General features: G+C 46.7%; 2 protein-coding genes across 2 annotated transcripts in view; one reads left to right on the top strand and one right to left on the bottom strand.

Moving 5' to 3' along the window:
- Nucleotides 1-16,193, bottom strand: part of ZFAND2B (zinc finger AN1-type containing 2B) — a 93,863-nt gene extending 77,670 nt beyond the window's left edge. The window contains exons 1-2 of the mRNA XM_033945382.1: nt 15,937-16,193; nt 7,956-8,050 (exon numbers count right to left, since the gene is read on the bottom strand). Of these exons, the coding sequence (XP_033801273.1) occupies nt 7,956-8,050; nt 15,937-15,991 (150 nt within the window). The 5' untranslated portion in view covers nt 15,992-16,193. The remainder of the gene's footprint in view (nt 1-7,955; nt 8,051-15,936) is intronic.
- A 1,465-nt stretch (nt 16,194-17,658) lies between these two features.
- The window catches only part of ADCY10 (adenylate cyclase 10), an 803,671-nt gene continuing 801,604 nt past the window's right edge, over nt 17,659-19,725 (top strand). The window contains exon 1 of the mRNA XM_033944139.1: nt 17,659-17,806. Coding sequence (XP_033800030.1) covers nt 17,659-17,806 — 148 coding nt within the window. The remainder of the gene's footprint in view (nt 17,807-19,725) is intronic.

Raw genomic sequence — 19,725 nt, 5'->3', positions numbered from 1 at the left:
AATAGCATTGAACGTGAATATAGGTGAAGCAAAATTCATCGTGCCAATTTCTCCACTTCCACGATTCTTTCCCTACACTCACCCCCAAGCCAGCAGCCGATTTCACTCTGCTCCTTCCTCGATGTCCTGAACTTCATCGGGCAGCAGCAGCATTCACAATTCACTTCTGTTGCCCGCTTCAGGCCTTCCTCTCTGTCGGGTCCTGTCTTCATGAAAACAGGAAGTAGGCAGGACCCGGCAGAGAACAAGGCCGAAAAAGAAAACCGGCAAACTAAGGAAAGCTGGAGAGCAGTAGCGTACCAAGGGGGGGGGGGGGGCGGGAGGGGCGAAAAAGGTAATGGCGCCATGCCTTGGAGCACCGAGGCAGACCGAACCCCCGAACCTCCTCCCAGCCGAACCCCCGCCGAACCTTTCCGACTTTCCCAGCGAAAGCAGCAAACCTCCCAACAGTAGCGTCATCAGTGACGCGTCAGAGGGAGGAGAAAGCCGCGAAGGAGGTTTAATTACAGGTGTGGCAGTAGCGATTGGTCCTCTTCTTAGGGGGCGGAGTCAATGCGGCAACGTGCAAGTCGGGTTGAGGAGACAGACCACGCGAAGACAAACATGGCCGCCTGGAAAAAAATGACACCCGGTCACGACCAAAGACTCACGGTGAAAACACGGTAAATAGCGGTTCTTTGAAAGGGGTACATTGGCCTGCGTGGACAAATCTTTTCACCTGCGCCTGCGGGCGGTGAAAACTTTTTTCCCCGTGTCTGCGGCGATTTGAGTATAGAGTCTCTGAAGCCCGCAGCCAAACCGCAGGCTCCCCGCGGCTCACTGCGGGGATCTCTCCCCGTGTCATTCTCTATCCGAGACCACCTTGGGAAGGAATTTAGGATGGGTACGCAGAACCACCTTGTCATGGTGAAAAACAGTGAAAGGTGGGTCGGCAACCAGTGCATGCAGCTCACTAACCCTCCTGGCAGAGGTGATGTCAATGAGGAAAAGCACCTTCCATGTCAGAAATTTGAGTGAAGTAGTGGCAAGAGGCTCAAACGGAGGTTTCATGAGGGCTGATAAAACCACATTCAGGTCCCAGACGACTGGAGGAGGCTTCAGAGGTGGTTTGACATTGAAGAGGCCTCTCATGAACCGGGAAACCAGGGGATGAGCCGTAAGCGGTTTTCCGAGGATAGGCTCATGAAACGCAGTGATGGCACTGAGGTGGACTCTGATTGAGGTGGACTTGAGGCCAGCATCGGATAGAGAGAGCAAATAGTCCAGTACAGTTTCCACCGCCAATGAGGTGGGATCGTGGTGATGCAGCAGACACCAAGAGGAGAACCTGGTCCACTTCTGATGGTAACATTGCAGGGTGGCTGGTTTCCTGGAGGCATCCAAAATGCGACGGACAGGCTGAGACAGATTCTCTGGAGAGGTCAGCCCAAGAGAAACCAAGCTGTCAGGTGGAGCGAGGACAGATTGGGATGTAGTAGAGACTGATGCTGCTGAGTAAGTAGAGTAGGAAACACAGGAAGAGGAATGGGCTCCCTGGAGCTGAGCTGGAACAGGAGGGAGAACCAGTGTTGGCGAGGCCACCGAGGAGCGATGAGAATCACGGTGGCTCTGTCCCTGCGGAGTTTGAATAACGTCTGCAACATCAGAGGCAGTGGAGGAAAGACATAGAGGAATCGATCCGTCCAGTCGAGCAGGAATGCATCTGGGGCCAGACGATGAGGAGAGAAGAGTCTGGAACAGAACTGGGGCAGCTGATGGTTGTGAGGAGCTGCAAAGAGGTCCACCTGAGGAGTGCCCCAGCGAGCAAAGATGGAGCAGAGTGTGGGAGGATCCAGAGTCCACTCGTGAGGTTGAAGGATGCGGCTGAGATTGTCGGCCAGGGAGTTCTGTTCGCCCTGGATATAGACAGCCTTGAGGAAGAGACTGTGGGCCGTGGCCCAGGTCCAGATGCGGATGGCCTCCTGACAGAGGAGGGGAGATCAGGTGCCGCCTTGCTTGTTTATGTAATACATGGCGACTTGGTAGTCTGTGCACAGGAGAAGAACCTGAGGGTAGAGAAGGTGCTGGAAGGCCTTGAGAGCATAGAACATGGCCCTGAGTTCCAGGAAGTTGATGTGATGCTGACGTTCCTGATGGGTCCAGAGTCCCTGGGTGCGAAGATCTCTCAGGTGAGCTCCCCATGCATAGGGGGAGGCATCTGTGGTTATGGTCATGGAGTGAGGGGGTAGATGAAAGAGTAGACCCCTGGAAAGATTTGAGGAGTTCAACCACCAGTGAAGAGATTGCTGAAGAGACGATGTCACAGAGATGGGATGAGAAAGAGGATCCGTAGTCTGTGACCATTGGTTGGCCCGCGTCCATTGAGGTGTCCTGAGGTGGAGTTGCGCCAGAGGAAGCACATGGACCGTCGAGGCCATGTGGCCCAGGAGGACCATCATTAGCCGAGCTGGAATGGAGCGATGAAGGAGCACCTGACGGCAGAGGTGGAGCAGGGTCCGTTGGTGGTCTGAGGGGAGAAACGCCCTCATCAGAGTGGTGTCGAGGACGGCTCCAATAAACTGAAGTCGCTATGTGGGAAGCAGATGCGACTTGGGGTAGTTGATCTCGAACCCCAGGAGGTGGAGGAAGGAGATGGTGTGCTGAGTGGCTTGTAGCACAAGAGGAGACGTAGGTGCTTTCACTAACCAATCGTCCAAGTAGGGGAACACCTGGAGGTTGTGGGACCTGAGAAAGGCTGCCACCACAATGAGGCACTTGGTGAACACCCTGGGCGATGATGCGAGGCCAAAGGATAGCACTTTGTACTGATAGTGACGGTGCTGTACCTGAAATCGAAGGTAGCGACGTGGAGTCAGATGGATTGGAATGTGAGTGTAGGCCTCTTTGAGGTCTAGGGAACATAGCCAGTCGTGTTGAGAGAGAAGAGGGTAAAGCGTGGCAAGGGAGAGCATTCTGAACTTTTCCTTGACCAGACACTTGTTGAGGTCCCGGAGATCGAGGATGGGACGCAGGTCTCCTGTCTTCTTGGGAACCAGGAAGTAGCGGGAGTAGAATCCCTGACCCCTTTGGGTTGGGGGTACCTCTTCGATGGCATTGAGAAGAAGGAGGGATTGGACCTCCCTCAGGAGGAGAAGGGATTGGGAGGAGTGAGAAACAGACTCTATGGGAGGATTGTCTGGTGGAAGAGTCTGGAAGTTTAGAGAGTAGCCGTGGCGAATGATGTTGAGGACCCACAGGTCTGATGTGATGACCTCCCAACGGCTGAGGAAGAGTTGAAGGCGTCCTCCGATCGGTTGAGGAAGAGGCAATGATGGTGGGAGACTGGCTATGCCCTGGAGAAAGGAGTCAAAAGGGCTGAGATGGTTTTGCCGGAGGGAGAGGCTTGCAATAGAGAGAACTGACTCAGGTTAATTAAACCTCCAAGAGAAGTGCTCATAAAACTGTAACTCTGCTCAGAGACTTGTAACTCTAAAGAGAGGGAGGTAACCCTCTCTTGAAACAAGAGTTATTATTTCAAATCATAGCATAGTATTTTAGTAAAAACGAGTCCAACTCTTGAGGGTATGCAAAGCTTGAAAAATATATTCAATACTTGGATGGAGTGTTTCGCAAAATTTTTAAAAGTCCAAAATAATGGTGATTGCATTCAGGAAATGCTAAAGATTGTACTTAGCTTAAATGCAGAACATGCAACTTCCAGGGTCCCGACGTGGCCCCGTTTCGGCGACTGCTTCAGGAGACCCCGCCAACCGAAAGTAGATAGTTTTTGCAAATATCACACTGAGTATAAGTGCTTCAACTGTAAGCGGTTCAAAAACTGAAAAGTTCCCTGCAACTCTTGTTTCAAGAGAGGGTTACCTCCCTCTCTTTAGAGTTACAAGTCTCTGAGCAGAGTTACAGTTTTATGAGCACTTCTCTTGGAGGTTTAATTAACCTGAGTCAGTTCTCTCTATTGCATTTCAGCTACTTTCTGACTCTTAATTGCTACATTTTCCCTGTGTATTTGGAAACGGAGGGAGAGGCTTGGCAGGTTGGTGAGACTGTGAGCGAGCCTGAGTTTGATGCTGTTGCCGAGGTCGGCGAGGCTGTTGTTGAGGCGGGTTGAGAGATCTGGCCGAGAACCTGCGTTGGTAGGAAGACTGCTGTCTGTAGGGGCGAGCAGGTGGAGTCTTCTTCTTAGGTTTTATCAGAGTATCCCACCTGGTTCGTGCGCCGAGAGTTTCTGGGTGGTTGAGTCGAGGGACTCCCCGAAGAGTTCATCACCAAGACAAGGTGCGTTAGCCAGGCGGTCTTGGTGATTAATGTCGAGGTCAGAAACTCTCAGCCAGGCCAGGCGCCTCATGGCCACAGCCATGGCAGATGCTCGAGAGGTTAACTCAAGAGTCATAAATGGAGCGCACCATGAATTTCCGGAGTTGGAGTAGACTGGAAATTTGTTGTTGAAAAATAGGCACCTTACGTTCAGGGATGTATTTTTGTAAGGAGGAGAGTTGTTGCACCAGATGCTTCATGTAGAAGGAGAAGTGGAAGGTGTAATTATTAGCCCTGTTGGCATTGAATTTTGATAGAAACATAGAAATTGACGGCAGAAAAGGGCTATAGCCCATCGAGTCTGCCCATGCCAATGACCCTGCATTGAATTTTGATAAAGGCGCTTGCCAAATTTATCCATCGTTCTGTCCTCTCTGCCAGGAGGGGTGGAGGCATAAACACTGGAGCTCTGAGTTTTCTTTAAGGTGGACTCCACTAGAAGAGATTCATGGGGTAGTTGAGGTTTGTCGAACCCCGGGATAGGAATGACCCTGTACAAACTATCCAGTTTTCGAGGGGCTCCCGGTACCGTGAGAGGGTTTCCCCAATTTTTGTAAAAAGTTTCCCGTAAGATGTCGTGGACAGGTAACTTTAAAAATTCTTTGGGGGGTTGTTCGAAGTCTAAGGCGTCGAGAAAAGCCTGGGACTTCTTAGAGTTGGATTCCAATGGGATAGAAAGAGCCGCCGACACCTCCCTCAGAAATTTAGTGAATGAGGACTGTTCAGGTTTGGAACCGGTATCGACCATCAAGGGTGCCTCATCATCGGTACCGGGTGGGGATTCTTCCCATAAGTCCGGGTCCCTGACGTCGGTGTGAGCAGGACGGGATGGTGGTGTGGATGGCTCAGCGTGGCGAGTCTTAGAGAGAGATTTGCCAGAGCACATCGAGATGGTACCGGGGGAGGAAGACCAGTGCCGGTCCCGGTCTCGGGGGGACCGGTGTCGGTCTTGATGTCGGGGAGGGTCGGCATCAGAGTGTGGTTGCATGGGAGGATTGAGTGGTTCAGACGCGAGCACCGGCATGGACGTGTTCAACGGTACCGATGGGGGTCGACACCGGTGGTATGGTGCGAGGCTCAGGCTGGTCCGGTACCGGAAGGAGTGGGGCCAACATTGCTGGCAACAGGTGTTGGAGTTGCTGCTGTAGTTGCTCCTGTAATTGGCTTTGGAGTATGGCCGCAATGCGGTCGTCCAGGGGAGGCACCGGTACCGCTTTTTTCTTTTTCGGTACCATAGGTGCCGCTCCATGCCCTGGCAATGACGAGGCACTCACCGAAATCGGGGCGGAGCGTTTGCGGGGCTGGCGTGATGTCGGGAGGACCGGCGTCGCCGCTGTGGCAGGAGGGCGCTCAAGGGAAGTGGAAGGCTTCTTAGCCGGCTTACCTGGTGCTAGCGATCCCGAGGAAGGATCAGGCGTCGTCGAAGTAGTCGGTGCCGACTTTTGCGGTGCCGTCGACGGCGCGGCCGATTCCATGGCAGATCCGGTACCGAAAAGGATATTTTGTTGGATCTGTCTATTTTTTAATGTACGTTTTTTAAGAGTAGCACAGCGGGTGCAGGTGTCAGCCCGATGCTCTGGACCCAGGCATTGTAGGCACCAATTGTGCGGGTCAGTGAGAGAGATTGGGCGTGCACACCGCTGGCACTTCTTAAAGCCCGGCTGAGGGGGCATGAAGGGAAACACGGCCTCCGCAAAATCAAAACTGGAGGCCTGTATGGTGGCAATAGGCCCCGCCGGGGCCGGCCTGAAAAATAAAGAAAAAAGAAGAAGCAAAGTTTTTTCTGTTTTTTTTTTTAACGGAAAAGAAACCCGAAGGGAAAAAGAACAAAAGAAAGAAGGAAATTTCGCGAGCGGGAAGGCAAAATCAGATTTTTCAACAGCCGTTGAAAACACATGTGTCTTCTTCGCTCTGCGGAAACGAAGAAACTGGGGACCACGCTCTCCTCCGTCGGGCGGGAAGGCACTCGCGCATGCGCGGTGCGGCCAACTAGAACTTTCTAGTTAAAAGTGTCCGTACTGGGGCTCCGTTGGTGACGTCACCCATGCGTTAAGAATATGCTGCCTGCTTGTCCTGGGATAAAAGAGTTTATGGAGGACCCCTTTTGCTTAAATTCCATGTACAGTTATTAACAGTGGACATGTGACAGAAAATTCAAGAGAGAGACTGTTAAGGTGTCACATTCAGTGCCATAAAACATGTTTACAGATGCTGCTTGTCTAAATTGTAATTTAATTTAAAATATATACTGTTCCATACCCTGACAGCGGCATCTGGGCTGTATTACTACATAATCAGTACAACTGATAATTTAATGGAAACCTCTTATTACTGTTTAAGCAGTATATCAGATTTTTGAGAAAAATGAATAAAAGCAACATGTTAGCAATAAAAATAAAACAAAATAGAAAAATAGAAAATTTGATTGTTCCAAGATTTTAAACAATTTTAAATATGAAGCAATTTTGATAACAATACGTTAGGGCCCTTTTTATTAAAGCTTAGTGCATGCAGTTCACATACAATAAATATTCTAGATAATGGGAGGTGAACAAAGGGACTAATTTATATAAAAGCAGAGGGAAGTACAATAATTGATAGGACAAAGAGAAAAACAATGGTATTTCATGCAACCACTAAGGAGCAAGGGTGGATTTAAACCTATCTAATGAGGTCTCTAACTGGAGACGAGAAGGAAGGGGTCGTAAGTGATCTGTTTCATAGTCGGAACTATAGAGACTGGAGAGTTCAAAACATAGTTCTTGGAAATATGGAATTAGAAATTGATTGAGACAGTATTCAAAACTCATCAATCACGATCCCTACTCTAACAATAAGATTTTGTAAGTCACTCTGTATTACAGGGAGCCAATGTGCAGATTTCAGAAGTGTGGGGGGGGGAGGGGGGGAGGTTACATGATCAAATTCTTTGCTCCTCCTGTTAATCTTGGTGATGTGTTGGAGGTCCTTATTTCTAATACCTTGGTACAGGGCATTGCAGTAATCCAATTGGCTAATCACTAGGGAATGGATCAGTCTACTGAGTGTGACAGGGTAAAGAAATGGCATGAGTAAGCCGATCATCTGGAATAATAATAAACAACTTTATTCTTGTATACCGCCATACCATTTAGTTCTAGGCGGTTCACATTCAAGAAACTGAACAGTTTAGTGACAATACATTCTTAGAGAATAGAGTATAATTGACTGTTAGTGGAAGGTTAGTTTGCTGTTGAAATCTGAGCTGGGACCGTCTATTGAATGTTAAATGTACAGCACTGTGTATGCCTTTCAGCGCTATAGGATAAAGAGTAGTCGTCGTCCCCCTCCCCCCCCAAGGGCTTCTTAGTATTCAGCATGCACTATGTAAGCTTTAGTAAGAGTCTCTAAATTACTTAAATATGACCAAACAACAAAAAAATGATAAAAACTGTGAAGTAAGAAAACCCAAAATGAATTGTTCCTGAACCAAAATATATGCCACAATTTGAAAAGCCAAGATTTCAATATCTTTTATGAAAAAGTTGGTAAAATGGTGCAACTTCTGTTTAGCAGCTCCAGTACTTACAAAGGCTTCCATCAGTCTAAACAATTGTTCATTTTTACCTAATGGCTGAAAATTAAAGCCTTCTTTCTGCACTTACCTTCTTATAAGCAGAGGTGCAACAGTGATGAGCATAGCTGATGTGATCTTTGCAGAAGATCTGCTCACAGGCATCACACTTCAATGGAAGAAAATCTAAAAGAAATAAGCATGCCACATCTCAAATGAAAGGAAGGAGAGAAACAGCCAAACAAGAAAATCATCTCATTTAAGTCTAAAGAGGGAGATAGATAAAAGCACCAAAGGAGAGCACTTTTCGCTCTTTTATCATCTAGAAAACCAGGGTTTTATTCCCAAGGTCAGAATGTTTCAAACGCAGCAATAGTGCAAACAAGGCTACGTGTGTATCATGTTCCAGAACGAACCCCTGGCCAATTGGCTGTATACAATGGATCCCTGCCTGGCTTTGGAAAAACAAATTAGTGCCCCTGAAAAGGTCCTCACACACTTCTTCTTTTTTTAAATAACTTATTAGGTGCAACAAACATAGTAACATACATTCAGCTAAGGAGTCCACACTTTCCATCATCAACAAGGATAAATCTAATGTAATCTGAAATTCTGTATCACACTTATCCAGTATAAGTTCAAAGCAATTTACAAGCTAAGAGGCCCATATAGAATATGGGGAATTGCATGCAGTTACTTACAACGCATCAATAAGTAAAAGGTAGATCCCAAGAAGAGGTTTAAGTCAGACACACCATTAAGGGATCCTTGAAAGCGAAGGGGAGTAACGGTTATATTAACATAGAAGGACAATACGTACAGTTTATAAGGAGGTGCCAATTATACATCCACAAATGGTTTTAAAGTGTGGGGGAAATAAAATGTAGACAATTCTTGGTTTGCTGATTAGGCCGAGTTACTGAACTGCAAGGAATTTATCAAACAAGTATGTTTTCAGCTTTTTACTGAAGGTGAAGTAGTTTGTCTCTGTCCTTATGGCTATGGGAAGGCCATTCCAGGTTCTTATGGCTGCATAAGTGAAAAAGGGTGCTAATAGTCTAATGTCTGGCAGCTAAACTTCAATGTGCAGAACTGTAGAGCGATACATTTGGGGAGTAGAAATCCAAATGTACTGGACGTGAGAGGCTGATGTGTATGGATAGGGAGAGGGACCTTGGGGTAACAGTATCTCAGGATCTGAAAGCGAAGAAACAGTGTGACAAAGCGGTGGCTGTAGCCAGAAGGAGAGAGAGGCATAACCAGCAGAAGAAAGGAGGTGTCGATGCCCAGGCCCTACTTGGACTATGGTGTTCAATTCTGGAAACCATATATGGAGAGGAGGGACAGGGGAGATGATGATAACAACTTTATTTTTCTATACCGCAATAGCACAAACAGTTCAATGTGGTTTACAGAGGAAGAGATTATATACAGACAGCGATATTACAGAAAACATTCAAGATTACATTAGCAGATGTTTAAATACTTTAAAGGCACTGATACAGAAGCAAATATTTTCCAGAGAAGAGAATATGGTAAAAGTAGAAGGCATAAAAGAGTAATGTTAGGCAATTCTTTTTCATAGAGAGGGTGGTGGATGCCTGGAATGCCCTCCCGAGGGAAGTAGTGGAAAGGAAAATAGTGATGAACACAGAGAATCTTTAATCAGAAAGTGAAGGGTATAAATTGAAGAACTAGGGCCAGAAGTGAGCAGACTTGCATGATCAGTGGCTGGGGAGGACTGTCAGGAACTACAGTAATTTGGGATGGAACCTAATGACAAGTGCCAGGCAGACTTCTAAGGCATTTACTATGGGCTCCTTTAACAAAGCCGCGCTAGCGGTTTTAACACACGCACCGGATTAGCTCACGCTAGCCGGAAATCTACCACCTGCTCAAAAGGAGGCTGTAGTGGCTAGCGCACATGGCAATTTAGTGCGCGCCATTCCACGCATTAAGGCCCTAGCGCGGCTTTGTAAAAGGAGCCCTATGTTACTATATATTTCACGCCTTTGAATGAGGGGATGATCAGTTGGCAAGTGTTGTTGATTCTGGGTGATGTGAAGGTGTGGGAGAACAGGTGAATTATTTGTTCTGGTGAGTTAGTGTTAAAGGTGTGGTACATATTACAAGATAGTTTGAACATATGGTGTACTCTTATCTGTATGTCCCACATCTTCAGATCTATAAAAATAGGCATTGCACCTTTTCTCCCAACATTTTCCATTTTCTTGTTCACCTAACCAGTCCCCCAAAGTAAGAAAAACCAATACCCACACAGACGCTATTCCATCCCTCTGCCCCCTTCCAGTCCATCAGCATGGAGAATACTATAGAGACAACAGCCATGATAGGCACAGAGTCAATTGAACAACTGGACTGAATCTTCAAAACTAGGTACACTTCTCCCTCGTTATTCGCGGGGGATACGGGCAGAGCCGGACCACGAATGGCGAAAAACCGCGATTAACTGGCTCTGACCCACCCCCACCTCCCTGCCGCCTTCCCGGCCTTACCTAGTGGTCTAGAGGGCTTTTGGGGCAGGAGTGATCTTCCTACGCTCCTGCCCTGTGCAGATCACCATGAGGAAATGGCTTCTGGGAGTTCCCGTAGTCTCTCGAGAGTACGACGGGAACTCCCTTCAGCCATTTCCTCATGGCGATCTGCACGGGGCAGGAGCGTAGGAAGATCCCTCCTGCCCCGAAAGCCCTCTAGACCACCAGGTAAGGCCGGGAAGGCGGCAGGGAGGTTAAAAATATGTTTTTTAAAATTTTACCCCTCCCCAGAAAAAAATCGCGATTATGTGAAATCGCGAGTGCAGAAACTGCGAATGGGGATGGGGAAGTGTATACGAGGGTAAATCAAAAAGTAAAGGCAAAACACATTTAACAGCTTTAACAGACGTAACTTTGAGCAGTTGAAGATATCACTTTTCCACATAGTCCCCATGCACGACGATGCGTTTGTTGCATCGTTCAACTAGCTTCTGCATTCCTGCAGAGAAGAAGTTTTTCAGTTGCTCCCAAAGCTAGGTGAGCACCACTTCCTTTACTTCATCATGTTTTATCTTTTGCTCTCCAGGACGCAGTGATGCACCCATGTCTCAGGAATTTCTCAGGAACTGGAGACCGTATATAGAGACATGGTGTTGCTTGTGCAGATCAGTCAGCTGTTTGGGAACCCATCGTGTGCAGACTTTCCTGTACCCCAAGTCATCATACATTATGGCAAATGCAGATCCATATCTGATATCCAAATCTGTGCTGCCAGTTGAGACACCACTATCCATCAGTCCTCTCTAATCAAAGCATCCGCCCTGTCAATGTGCTCTTGTGTGTGTAATGTTGATGGATGACCAGAATGGCCCTCGTCGGTTACACCTGTTCCTCCCTCTTTAAACCTTTTTACCCACTCATAAACTTTGGATGATTCATGGTGCTATGTCCATATTGAATCAATATGTGATGGTGAATTTCCACAGGTTTCACTCCCTCTGCCCAAATAAAGCGCACTGCTGCAGGTTGTTCTTCGATGGTGAAATCTTGCAATTGCAGCATCCATGTTTCTGACTTTGTGGCTGCCACATGACTAAAGACAGAGCGTTGCACTATGCGTGGATGAACTGTACAACAGGCAATGTACGAGTTCATATGTTGCATTTCTTTAGTTCTGTTCCAGTTATCATGTAATTTATCAATTGCCTTAAAATTTTGATTTGCCCTCATACTATCTATTAAGTAAGATACTACGATCCCTGTGGGGCAACAAGAGCCTGAACAGTTCCCAAATTGCTTGAAATTTCTGCTACTGGGAATCCTCATCTCTCTAACAAAGTCATCTCAAAGAGAAGTTGGTGCCTTGAGCAAAATAGGAGCACCCCGGAGAGCATACCTGAAGACTTCAGAGCCCTGAGTGAGAAGCTGAGGAGGATGGATGCGCAGGTGGTCTTCTCCTCGATCCTCCCAGTAAGGGGCAAGGACAGTGCCATGGAGGATTGCATCCAGAGGGCAAACAACTGGCTGCAGGGATGGTGAAAGGAGATGAACTTTGGGTTCTTGCACCATGGAGAGGCATTGCAAGGACTACAGGGACCAGACGGGTTACACCTGACCAGAAGAGGCAAGAACGTCCTTGGACACCGTCTAGCCTGCCTACTACACAGGGCTTTAAACTAGATAAGTTGGGGGAGGGTACAGGCACAAACAACCTACCTGGCAAGCTAAGCTGCTAATACTTTTTTGAGACTAAGGTAAGTAAACACCAATCTGGGTCAGGGGAGAGTATACACACTTTCGAGTCTGGGGTTGGCTTACATTATAATTCTGGGTCACATTGTAATTCTGGGTCTAAGGGGAGTACACATTGTAATTCTGGGTCCAGCGAGAGAACACACATTGCAAATTGTACTAAAGGAGTTCAAGTAGCCCAAGCGGGAATAACCCCACAGGGTAGTTTTATGTTTTACTAGCTGATGCCCCGGCGTTGCACGGGTATTTAATTATAGAAATAACACAGTAAATGGATTGAAATAAAGATACTTTATAGTGGTGAATGAAATTATTTTTTTACAGCTGTATAAAAAGTACAATATTCAAATTATAATGTGAAATATTTGACAAAATGAATACAATACAACTAACACAAAACTTGATTATAAACAACATTTTTAGTTTCACCTCCAGGAGCAAGAACATATAAATTCTTGGGTGAACCCACCCTTGATCAAGCAACATAGAGTTGTCCATGGGAAAAACAGGGGGATCTTAAATCTACTCCACAGTATGTAATAGTCTGTCCCTGTGATTTGTTGATTGTGATAGAGAATGCAAGTCTCACTGGAATTTGCAATCTCTTAAACTGAAAAGGAAGATCTGTTGGAATAAGTGGCATCCAAAAGTTTCAGTATTGATTTAAACAACTCAATATGTGGAAACTCAGGTTGAAAAGAAACTCCATGAAGTTTTTTCCCGGTTCAGAATGGATCCTGTGTTCCTAGTTCAGCATATGCGAGTACTCATGTAATGTAATAACATTATGAACTGGGGTGCATGAAGGAAACAGTTACAAACACAGTTAGAACATACAAACTCTATATGTATGGTGTCCGTGGTAGAATAGAAACGATGTCCCTAGTGGTTATAGTGTCATAGAAAGTGTTTTATAGTTGGAATTACTGTGAGAATGGCAGCTGTTTACATTTTTTCCATTGACATGAATGGGTGAAATCTGATTTTCTGTTTGCAGCTCCGCCCACGTGTGCAGGTGGGCCGCGAGACCCCCAGAACATATCACCCCAGGTAGTGAGGGATCTGCATACCAAGTTTCGTTCAAATCGGTGAAGCCGTTTGTGAATTACTGTGAGAATGGCAGGTTTTTACATTTTTTCCATTGACATGAATGGGTGAAATCTGATTTTATGTTTGCAGTTCCGCCCACGTGCGCAGGTGGGCCGCGAGACCCCCAGAACATATCACCCCAGGTAGTGAGGGATCAGCATACCAAGTTTCGTTCTAATCGGTCAAGCCGTTTTTGAATTACTGTGAGAATGGCAGGTTTTTACATTTTTTCCATTGACATGAATGGGTGAAATATAATTTTCTGTTTGTAGCTCCGCCCACGTGTGCAGGTGGGCCGCGAGACCCCCAGAACATATCACCCCAGGTAGTGAGGGATCTGCATACCAAGTTTCGTTCAAATAAGTCAAGCCGTTTTTGCGTGATCGCAGCACATACACACACACATACATACACACATACATACCTCCGATTTTATTTATATAGAAGATTAGCAAATGAAAAGGTGTATCTAGCATCCATTTGGCTTAGACAGGAAACATATAAATACCTCTGAACATCCTGTTTTTGAGCACTTCTGAGGCCGGAACTTTACTGCACAGAGGTCTCGCATATGCTGAATAAAATATACCTGTCACTTTGTTCACGTCTCTGATTATTGTGGTTGACCAAATGACCTTTCAATCTCAGGCAAGTCACATTGCTTTAGAGAGTTGCGCGGAGACAGAAATCCCACCCGATCTCGTGAGGAATCCCTCCATCCCCACCCGTCCCCACGAGGAATCCCCTCCGTCCCCACCCGTCCCCGCGAGGAATCCCCTCTGTTCCCACCTGTCCCTATAAACTTCAGAAATAGTTATTTCATTTAATTATGCTACTGAATTAAAGGCTCTGGTAGAAACCCATTTACAAATAAGCAAAGAGACTTTATTAATTTGGAAATATTAATTGGGAAGAATACATACTTTGTAAACGGGTTTCTACCAGAGCCTCTAATGTTTATAAATCTTTATCAACACAACTAATATACTACTTTATTCTGAAGCAAAAAAAAAAAGAAATATAATTTTTTTCCTACCTTTGTTGCCTGGTTTCTGCTTTCCTCATGTTCTCATTCAATTCCTTCCATCCACTATCTCTCTTCTCTCTGCGTCTTCCATTTGCTCTGTTACTGTGCCTCTCCCTTTCTCCCCCCCTTTCAAATTGGTCTGGCACTCATCTTGTTCCCTCCGCTCCCCCCATAGTCTGGCATCTCTGTCTTCTTCCCTGCCAACGTCTTCACCCCACTCTCTCTTCCCCATTTCCTTTCAGCATCCTTCTCCCCCCCCCCATCTTCCCCATGTCCTGTCAGTGTCCTTCTCTCCCTCTGTCTTCCCCATGTCCTTTCAGCATCCTTCTCCCCCCTCACCGTCTTCCCCATGTCCTTTCAGCGTCCTTCTCCCCCCTCTGTCTTCCCCAGTGCTTTCAGCGTCCTTCTCCCCCCTCAGTTTTACCCATTTCCCTTAAGCGTCTTTTCCTCTCCACTCCACCTTTCCTCCCTTTCTCCCTCCCTGCCCCTTACCTTCGTGGCACTTCCCTGCCCGGTCCGACAACAGAACAAGCCCATTCCGACAAACCTCCCTGCCCTGAATCCAGCTGCAGTAAGAAGGTAATTTAGATTCGCGGCTACAGGGCAGGGAGGTTTGTCAGACTGGGCCTGTTGTCGGTCGGTCGGGGGAAAGCGCCATGAAGGTAAGAGGATCTGGCTGGCTCTTCACCCCCCCCACCCTTGGTACACCACTGCCTTGTGTTTTTCCTACCTGCCCTGCCGCAGCACCCAGCCGACCGAAAGTCTTCCCGATGTCAGTGCTGACGTCGGAGGGAGGGAGGGCTTTGCTTAAGCCCTCCCTCCGACGTCAGCGCTGACATTGTGGAAGACTTGCGGTCGGCTGGGTGCTGCGGCAGGACAGGTAGGGAAAAGAAGATGAGCCTCACGAGTACATCAGAACCCCTCAGGAATCCCATGACCCTAGGGGGGCATTCCCACAGGATCTCCGCGACCCGAATGGGGAACCCGTGGGATCCACACGGGATTCCCGTCATCCCCATTCCCGTGCAGCTCTCTACATTGCTTCAGGTACAAACTAAGATTATAAGCCCACTGTGGACAGAAAAGTACCTAGTGTCCCTGAATGTATCTCAACTTGGACTACTACTGAAAAAGGCATGAGCTAAATATAAAATAGCTTCCCATTTCCCCCTCCCCACCCCCCAATAATCTAAGGAGGGGCTCCTTTCCAGAGTATGTTGGAAAGATAAGGAGCATGGATAGAATCTTGCTACTTTCTAGGATCTTGCCAGGTACTTCTATCCCAGTGGTTTCAAACTCAAACCCTTCCCAAGGCCACATTTTGGATTTGTAGGCACTTGGAGGGCCGCAGAAAAAACTAGCTAATGTCTTATTAAAGAAATGATAATTTTGCATGAGGTAAAACTTTTTATAGTTTATAAATGTTCTCCCCTTCTTTGCAGCTTCCCACTTGGCCTACCAGTCTTAGTTTCAGCAAATTCCCACAGCCTGGTGCTGTAGTGTTCCTTGCAGGTTGTCATCGGCCTCTGCATGTTCCCTAACATCAGGGGCAGGATCGCGGCAGAGGGAAGGTGCTGCTGAAGACAACGGCAGCCTGCAAGAATCGCTACAGCAGGAGGCCAGGGGGCAGCCGGAGGCCGCTGCAAAGAGCCGTTCTCTCCTGTTTTCAGCAATGGCAGCTGCAAACAAAGCAAAGCAAGCCTTCTCACCCAGCTGTTTGCAAGTGGCTTCACAGCAGTGTCTGCCCAGGTCTGGCAACTCCATGACGGAAGAAAGACGAGACGGCCCGTCACGTGCCTAGGGGATCCGAGCGCGCGAGTCCGGCTCAGGTGGGGAGGGGGAGGTTAAGGCTCGGAACGCGCAATGAAGGTTACCGGGGCCGGGCGCGGCTTCCGGCCCCGGGCACGCTCTGACGCCGACGTCAGGGCGCGCGAGCCTACGTAACGGCCTCCACTGTTCGGCTGCTGCGACGGTTTTTAGGGCAGCCGAGTGTGACGTCACAATCTCAGCTCTGGAATGTGGCCGCCTGGGTTGGCCACAGTCTGTGAGGAAAAATTCAAAAGCCTCAGTGGCACCCAAGTTCCTCATTGCTCTCAAATATCTTTATATACATATACTTTCTATTTTTTTGGGTTATTATTATTGATTATTAAACCAAATACTCATCTTTAGTCTACGCACTCCGTCATAGGACTATGTTTCGCCCATACAGGGCAAAATACATATAATGCTCTTACTTTTTATATATAGATGCCTAAATAAGTTAGTTTAAAGATAAATTTATAAATAACCCTTCTTAAAACCAGCTTTTCCACTCTAACTCTAGCTAATATTCAAGCACAATGATGACATCATGTGCAACGTTCTTTCAATTAATGCCCTTATTTTCTAAGTCCTCTTGTACTCCTTTGATTATTTCTTTCTTTCTTGACCGCCTATAACTAATCGGTTAACAGAATGAAACATTCACAATAGTTCAGAGGACAACATACAGAAAATACTATCAATACACTACAACCAGGCTCTAAAAAGCGCAAAAAATTCCACCCTGCTTTACTGCATCTCGTGTTGCAATTGGGCTAGAGTCACTAAACCCCAATTGTGTCTCGGATCAGTTCCCAATTGCATGCACCAAAGGCCTGCATGCAAATGGGGATGGTCATTGACACCCTCCCCCCCCCCCCCCCCCACACACACACACATTCATTGCACGGATCACTACAGAGCGATCCTGGAACCTGCGCAGACCTTGACAGTAGTGGCAGGGCTTCTGCTGGCTTGTTTCATTTTTTTTTTTTAATCAGACAGATAGTTTGTGTGTATTACAAAATAAAATAAAAAAGCCTCCCCCCGCACCGATGCCTGACAAAAGGATGCCAACTCCCTCCTGCCCTGCCACCAACTGAGTCACCCCCTGGCCCAGCCCACCCCTGACCGGCCCACCGCACCACCCCGACTGAACTGGCCCACCCGTGGAAGGGCCAGACCTGACACTTCCCCTGTACCTAAAAGTTGGGAGCAGGAGGGGTGCTCAGTCCCTCCTGCTCCTTAGGCCTCCAGCGCTGCTGTCTTCTGGAGCAGGAGGAACCGCAAAGTCGTCCTGCTCCTTCTCCTCCTCCTGCGCACCGTGAATGTGGGTGCACATGTGCAATTCACGGGGAGGAGCCTAAGGCCCTGATTGGCTCAGGTGCCTCCGGCTGCTCCACTGGAGACTTGCTGAGCCAGTGCAAGTGGATTCTGGGAGTTTATGATGTCACTGTAATATTGTGACAGGTCTCACTCAGCCAGTAACTGCTCTGCTATTTGAACTGTAGATGTTGTGGGGTCTCCATGGTTACGAATATCACTGCCAGACCCACAATTTGAAAGCAGCGTGTGACCGCTACTTCTCGAACGAAAAACGTCAAGGAAAGCTCCATCTACCTTCAGCAATGTCTATCCAGACGGTCGGATACTTCTCTCATAAAATTGGGAAAGTCGCAGCCCACGTCCCCGATCTGGTGGTTTATGGAGATCACACCAAAGAAATTCCTTATGTGGAGGATTTTAATGGCGTCTTGCTATTTGCTGATATTACAGGTAACCTCAGCCCCTTTGACTTTCCATCAAAGATCTGTTTGTGGTATTGCGGTATACAAAAATAAAGTTATTATTATTATTATTATCCATGCCTGGACTTTGTATGTTCACCCCCCCTTGTCTCTTCTTGACAGTGATTGAGGGTACTGTGGGTTCATGGTCATGAGAGGAAATGTAGGGTGGATGTGGCAGACCTTGCAAGTCCTTTTTCTGGGCCCAAATCACACAGCACTGCAGTGTTGGATGTCCCTTTGTAAAAGCAGGGTTTGGACTTATCAAGCACACGGCTGTTCATTTGAGCATTTTGAAACATCCGTATGCTTGAAAACTAAGCTTCTTTGTTACCAGGGTAGAAATGAAATCACAGTGATAGGATGAATCAAATTGGAGGGAATAAGACTTCGGTGAGAGACAGATAGCAATGTGGAATCATGGACGGAAATTCCAGGGGTGAAGAGAAAGAGAAGACCAAAATTAACATAGAGGAGCTTTGATAGGTTTGGGGAGAAAAAGCTCAATTGTAGTTTACATTCATTTTTCAAACTTTCAATAAATGGAACAGAAGATACAATCAGTTTATACTTTCAAATTCTAACTCGCATCAAATATCCCCCTCCCTCATACCCAACAATTGTTCGTAAGCCTAAGAAATCAGAAAATATTCCCCTTTACTTAGCTAGTCTCCATAGGATAAGAGCCTTTTATAGTTCTACAATTTTGTAAGCTTGAACCTGGCAGGCAGAGCAGGGTCTGCCTTAATCTTCATCTGGATTATTGCATTCATTTCTGGTCTCCTTATCTCAAGAAAGATATAGTGGCGCTAGAAAAGGTTCAAAGAAGAGGGACCAAGATGATAAAGGGGATGGAATGCCTCTTGTTTGAGGAAAGACTAAAACGGTTAGGGTTCTTCAGCTTGGAAAAGAGACAGCTGAGGGGAGATAAAATCCGGAGTGGAGTTGAACGGGTTGCCTTCAGCTTAGACTCCTCAGTGCACCTAGTGGTTACAGCAAAAACTGCACTGGCGTGTGACCCAGTATGGAGTCACCCTGCAGGCACTGCATCAATATGAGTAAAACCAAAATACAGAACCAATGCATAAAGTTCCAAGTTCGGTTTTCAGAATGAACAGACTGGCAAAACCCCAAAACAATGCAACTTGCAAAACAAAAAATCCCAAAGAGAAAACTCTGGGGTGAGTTCAGGATTTCTCCTGACAAATGCTTATAATCTTCTCTGTGGTTTTTTATTCACTACACAGCTCCCTGCAATAAGGCTTTCAAAGCCTGCTCCTTAGCAGGTTGGAAAAGAGTTCAGTTCCCTGCCATGTTTCACCAATGCGCAACCAGTCTTAAATAGTAAAAGCCTCCAGCTTATCTTATCACACTGCTGGGTCTAGGGCAGTGTTTTTCAACCTTTTTTCATCCGTGGATCAGCAGAAATAAAAGAATTACTTTGTGGACCTATTTCCAAAAAGTGCTAGGTTCAGGGTGAAGTATATCAAACAAAAAGAAACCAGAAAAGGTATTGGATGTAATAGAGTGAACTGGCTTCAATAAAGGAAAAAAGGAGTTAATGAGAAGTGGCCCAATATGGCTTGAAAAAATGCTCAGATATGAAACTCTGAAGGGAAGGCTGTTAAACCCCCCTTGGAGAAGAGTTCACCTTCCAGTCATAGCAACTTGACAAGTAAATGGGGCACACTCAAAAAACTCCAATGTATATTTGAAAGAACAAGGTTTCAAAGTCTTTTTGCTTTGTACAGTAAAAATCTTGACTTGATTAGAATGAAAACTGCATACAGAGCTAAGTAACCAGTGGTGGCAGTTTTCATTCTAATCAAGTCAAGATTTTTACTGTACAAAGCAAAAAGACTTTGAAACCTTGTTCTTTCAAATATACATTGGAGTATTTTGAGTGTG

Source organism: Geotrypetes seraphini, chromosome 5 (genome assembly GCF_902459505.1).
Source record: "Geotrypetes seraphini chromosome 5, aGeoSer1.1, whole genome shotgun sequence".
Classification (NCBI taxonomy): domain Eukaryota; kingdom Metazoa; phylum Chordata; class Amphibia; order Gymnophiona; family Dermophiidae; genus Geotrypetes; species Geotrypetes seraphini.
This window is presented reverse-complemented; position numbering and strand designations above follow the sequence as displayed.